Raw genomic sequence first — 6,000 nt, 5'->3', positions numbered from 1 at the left:
ATATGCCCAAGGTATTAGGGATTTTATTGCTCTTGCTAGCAATCGTTTAGACGGTGCAGGTAGGGCCCGTTGTCCATGCAAAAAGTGCAATAATCGGATGTACCGACACTTCCAAGAAGTAAAAGATCATTTGTATGATAATGGTTTTGACAAAGATTATACTTCTTGGATACACCACGGAGAACCTTTAGAAGTGGCAAGTGATGACGACGATGATAATCTTGATTTAGGTGGTGAAGGTAATACGCTATGATGGTTTGGATGACATGCTTGAAGATGTGAGACAATCAACACATAGAGACAATCAGCGGACATCCAACACATGGGGAAGCTAGCATAGTTACATACCCGATGCAACTGATGGGGGTGCATTTGTCGCCATCATAATACGAAAGTGATGGAAATACAATGTCATTTGATAGACTCTTAAACGAAGCGCGCCAACCTCTCTATCCGGGGTATGAGAAATATAGCACGTTGGATTTTCTCATGAAGATGTTCCATTTGAAGATAATTTATCGTTGGAGCAACAAATCTTTTGACATGGTCCTTTAGCGTTGGTTAAGTCAAGACTACCTACGTGAGAGAGGCTCCCAAAATCTCACTATGAAGCTAAGCAATTCTTGCGCAGGATCACGGGCCTAGGTTATATCTCAATACATGCATGCCAATATGATTGTGTGCTCTTCCGGGGGGACAGAGAATAAGGATCTTGAAAATTGCCCCGTTTTGCAATGCATCGAGGTATAAAATTAATGAAGGTAAGACTAAAAAGTACCCGCGGAAAGTATTACGGTATTTTCCACTTAAGCCAAGACTTGGTGGTTATTTATGTCGAGGATGACCGCTGAGGACATGAGATGGCACAAGGAGAAGCGAGTTGGGGAGGAGAATATACTTCGGCATCCTGCTGATTCTGAAGCTTGGAAAGAGTTTGACAAGGAACATGAGTGGTTTTCTAGTGATCCCCGCAATGTCCGTCTTGGCCTAGCAAGTGACGGGTTCAACCCTTTTTCTGACATGAGCAGTATCTATAGCATGTGGCCAGTACTGCTTATGCCGTATAATATGCCCCCTTGGAAATGTATGAAGGAGCCGTTCATTTTCATGTCTCTCCTTATCCCTGGGCCTAAAGCTCCTGGAAATGACATTGATGTGTATTTACAGCCATTAATAGAGGAACTGAAAGAGTTGTGGGTACATGGTGTGGATACATACGATGTTGTAACGAAACAAACATTTCGGTTGCACGTTGCATTACTATGGACTATAAATGACTTTCCTGCATTTGCTAATTTATCCGGTTGGTCTACAAAAGGCAAACTAGCATGTCCAACTTGCAACAAGGATACATGTTCTATGTACTTGAAAAATGGCAGAAAGTTATGTTATATGAACCATTGTAGGTTTTTGCAGCCACGACATCCTTTGACAAAGCGTGCTAAGCAGTTATTCAGTAGAAACAATTGGAGCAGGTTGCCTCCTAACAAGTTGACTGGGGAAGATGTGTTAAAGCAGTTAGAACATGTTGAGGAACAAGGGTATGGAAAGCATCCAAAATACAAGAAGAGGATGCGTACTGAGACTGAGTTGAACTGGACAAAACATAGCATATTTTTTCGATTACCCTATTGGCGTACCCTTAAATTACCCCACAACATTGATGTTATGCACACAGAGAAGAATATTTGTGAAAGTGTTTTAGGGACATTGTTGAACCTAGATGGGAAGACAAAAGATTCAGCAAAAGCTCGGATGGATTTGGCCGAATTGGGTATTAGACAAGAGTTGCATCTAATTTCAAGGGGTAATAAATTTGTTGTACCCCCTGCATGTTATACATTGTCTCTTGTTGAAAGAAGGATTTTTTGCGAGTGGTTGAAAACGGTGAAGTTTCCAGATGGTTATACGTCAAATATTTCTCGATGTGTAAATGTTACAGGCTGCAAAGTACATGGACTGAAGAGTCATGATTGTCATGTACTTTTACAACGAAGTTCTCCCGGTTGCGCCGTGGTTTTTGGCTAATGACGTATCTTCTGCTCTAATTGAACTAGGATTCTTCTTTAGAGAGCTTTGCTGCAAAATGTTAAAAATAGAATTACTCGAGAAATTGGAAAAGGACATTGCAGTGATACTTTGTAAGCTCGAATTGATTTTTCCACCAGCATTCTTTGACGTCATGGTCCACTTATAAAGTCCACTTGCCTCGTGAGGCAATAGTTGGTGGACCTGTACAATACCGGTGGATGTATCCTATTGAGAGGTGATGTTCATAAATTATATTCTACTCATTTTGATGCTAAAATACTATCATACTTTGATATCCTCATCTAACTTTGCTTATATAACACTTTATCGCAGATTCCTCAAAACTCTCAAACAATATGTTCGTAATAGGGCACACCCAGAAGGTTCCATTGCAGAAGCGTATGTTGACTCTGAATGTCTCACTTTTTGTTCAATGTATCTCCAAGGAATTGAAAAGCGGTTCAACCGTGAAGATCGTAACTACGACGGTGGTCAAGTGAAACAAACCAAGGGGTTGCATGTTTTCTCACATAATGTTAGACCATTGGGAGCTCCGAATTATATAACAATGAGTTCAAAGGATTTCAACAAGGCTCGATATTATGTGTTAAACAATTCAGAAGAAATATCATCATATTTAGAGTAAGTGTCTTTTCTGATTAGATGTGTCTTGTGTAGATTGTGTTAAATCAATCACAAAAGATAATAATACTCATTTTGCAGTGAGCATATGGTTGAGCTACAAAAGCACAGCTCTCATGATTTGGAACAAAGGCAGGAACAACATTTTGTTGAATGGTTCCGGGCTCGCGTAAGTGTTAAATTAAGTTGACATGTAGTTAGGTTCACTCGATTACGAAGGATCTTAAATTATTATTAATTTTTTTTTTTCCATTTGATAGATGGAACAACTATATTATGAGAAATCTCCCAAGGCAACCGATGATTTATATTCACTATCATGCGGTCCCGATCATCGTGTGACTCGATATAGTGGTTGCATTATCAATGGAGTTAGGTTTCATACCAAGGATCGTGAGAAAACTCTACGGACTCAAAATAGTGGTGTAGTTGTTAAAGGGGATGACCAATCAAATGATATCGACTTTTATGGTGTCCTGGCGGATGTTATAGAGTAAGAATATATATTTGGAAAACGAGTTTGGCTTTTCAAGTGTGATTGGTGGGATGTTAGTAACAAAAAAACAGGAATCCATGTAGATAGATATTTCATTAGTGTTAATGTGTCTAGGAAGTGGTATAAAGATGATCCATTTGTGTTGGCCACACAAACAAGTCAAGTATTCTATGTTGCAGACACCAAATTGCGTGGTGATTGGCAAGTTGCACAGAAGATAGTTCATAGGAACACGTTTGATGTTCTAGAGAAAGAGGAAGAAATCGGAGTACATCGAGAATCTTTGAGACTTATCAACAAGAGGAGCAACTCATAGTTGATGAAATTCAAAGTGATGAAGTTACGCTTGTGCAAATGAATAGAGATGATGTGAACCTAGATGAGGCTGAAGAGGTTGATGCAAATGAGGTCTTTAACAATATTGTGGACTCTAACCAAACTGACGATACAATTATGACCAATGACTATGACACTGAAGAAGATGATACATTGATAGAATATTGTACTGAAGATGAGATTCTTTCGAGTGATAATGATACTGATATTGATTAATCATAATCAATGTAAAAGCTTGTTATTTTTTTTCTATAAAAATATATATTTCTCAAATACTTATAAATGTATATCACACATTCATACTTGTAGGCTTTGTATTTATTGCCTTTTGATATTGTACTCTTCTTTTATTTCCTTTTGTTTAGAAGTATTGTACTCTTCTTACTTTTCTTCTATTGCCTTTTGATATTGTACTCTTTTTACTCTTCTTTTATTGCTTTTTGTTTAAAAGTATTACTATTTAATTTGCTTTGATGGTTCTAGTATGGCACCTGGTCGTCCACCGCGTACTCGTGTTACATCACAGTCTCAGGCCACTCAGCCCGCGCAAGATGGTTCTAGTGTTGGTATAATTCTTTCTTAATTTTGTACTATTCTTCTTCATACTAATCTTTTACAGTTTTGCTAGTGTTGGTACAATACTTGCTAACAAATATTTTGTCTTCTAAATAATTATTAAAGCCAAAAAACGGGAGCCTAGAAAGAAGACCCAAAACCTAATTCTGAAGAACCACTTAGCGCGAGGGGGTGGAAAACCGAGGATAGAGATTGCTATTGGGAAAGATAGGCCTATATGCAATTGGAGCCAACAGTGGATCACCGAGCTTGGCGTCATTGCTAGGTTTAGAATACCGCCTTTTGCCCATTACTGGAAAGACGTGACTGATGATCAAAGGAAAAGTCTTCACAAGCTTGTTTTGGTAATTGATGTTTGCTTACTAATTGTTTCTTTTACTAAACTCTTTAAAGCATCGTGTCAAAAATTATGTCCTTATGATATCTTTGTATGTATTTTATTTTATTTGTTTTTGTAGGAAAAGTTTGACATGGACATCCATCTACCACATGTCGAAACTACTGTTAATAATTATATTAGGGATCGTTTCAGAGATCATAGGTGTGCCCTTCACAAGTACTACGTGAGGATTCCAAATAATGTGAACAAACGTCAACACCCATTTAATGGTGTATCGCAAGATTCTTGGGAGAGATGGTGCGATCTATGGGAAACAGATAAGTTCAAGGTAAGTGAGTTTACTCCTCTTTTTAAAGAAGAGGTTATGGCGGCCAAATTCAATGTGGGAAGTGGTAGTGCTAAAAGGATGGTTGTTGTACTTATACACATTATAATAGTTCTTTTTATGATGCATTGTTTATTTGTTTTAACCCGGGATGTTAGTAACGCGATAACCAATACAGCCGCTCATGCCTCGTCGTCAACCATTGTGCTGGTTCAAAATCTTTTGTGTGGATCCGTGTTGACATGGTACACTTAATTGATTAATTTTAGATATTATAAATAGTTATTTTTTTTAGTACTAACTTTGGAAGTTTGTCTGTCTTTTTGAAATGACATAGCGGTTGATCAGAGACTCAACAAGAGGTTGGGATGATCGCGACTATATCGTAAGACTCATTTGATGGAGAAAAAATTTGGGTTTCTCATGAAGCGAGAAAATAATTATGTAATTAACTCGTACTTACCCTTTAAGTTAGCTAAATTGTACTTTTGTGAGATAGTTATATCTATTTGTTTTCTTTCCAGGAGAGAATGGTGGAACTACAAAATCAACCTACACCAGAAGGTTCTAACCCTTTGACTGAAGAAGAGATTTTTGATGAAGTCTTGGGAGTAAGACCTGGTTATAAACGTGGTCTTGGACATGGCGAGGCACCCCCATCCCGTAAATGTGTGGCTGGATATGAGCACCCAGATGTGGATCAGTTGAGAGCAAGGGCAGAGGAGGCAGAGTCTCAGCTGGAAGAGTTGCGAGAATGGAAGGAAGCGGCTCAAGAGACACAAGCAACACACCAGGCGCAAATTCAACGACAACAACGCCAGTTGGACTATCTCATGGAGAAGCTTGGTGGTCCTCCTTCAATGTGGTATGATTTATGAATTTAACTATTTTCTGATATGTGTTGGTGTTGTTTGATTGGGTTTTAGTTGTTTGAAGTCCCATAGAATGAATAACCCTCCATATAAGGCATCACTATCCTTTGGGTTGCCTTTATTGAGTTGTCCCCAAGTTATAGTTTACCAGCTTTATGCCGTGTAAAATAATTTAATAGTTTACCAGTTTTCTCTATATGTAGCAGTAATTTTACCAATGGCTGCATGCTTTATTTTCTGCCGCCACATTCTCTTGGTAGATGTTAGGAGTTAGTATGTTAGTATGTTTCAGGTTCTTAAGAACCTAACGGTAAACTCCCTTGAAAAGTCCTCTGTGGGGGCAAGCGTATATCCTATTGGAGCAGCACAAGCAAAGATTCAT

The 6,000-nt window shown here is 38.4% G+C and overlaps 1 protein-coding gene across 1 annotated transcript; it reads left to right on the top strand.

Moving 5' to 3' along the window:
• Positions 1-840: 840 nt before the first annotated feature.
• On the top strand, positions 841-3,485 carry LOC147489809 (uncharacterized). Its single transcript, XM_086574737.1, has 6 exons — positions 841-1,980; positions 2,169-2,266; positions 2,365-2,673; positions 2,755-2,842; positions 2,934-3,166; positions 3,284-3,485. The coding sequence occupies exons 1-6, from the start codon at positions 841-843 to the stop codon at positions 3,483-3,485; spliced, it is 2,070 nt and encodes a 689-aa protein (XP_086430863.1).
• The last annotated feature ends 2,515 nt before the right edge of the window (positions 3,486-6,000 follow it).

The sequence above is a fragment of the Coptis chinensis genome, chromosome 7 (genome assembly GCF_015680905.1).
Source record: "Coptis chinensis isolate HL-2020 chromosome 7, ASM1568090v1, whole genome shotgun sequence".
Taxonomy (NCBI): Eukaryota; Viridiplantae; Streptophyta; class Magnoliopsida; order Ranunculales; family Ranunculaceae; genus Coptis; species Coptis chinensis.
Note: the sequence above shows the minus strand (reverse complement) of the source record. Positions and strands in the feature narration are given on the sequence as shown.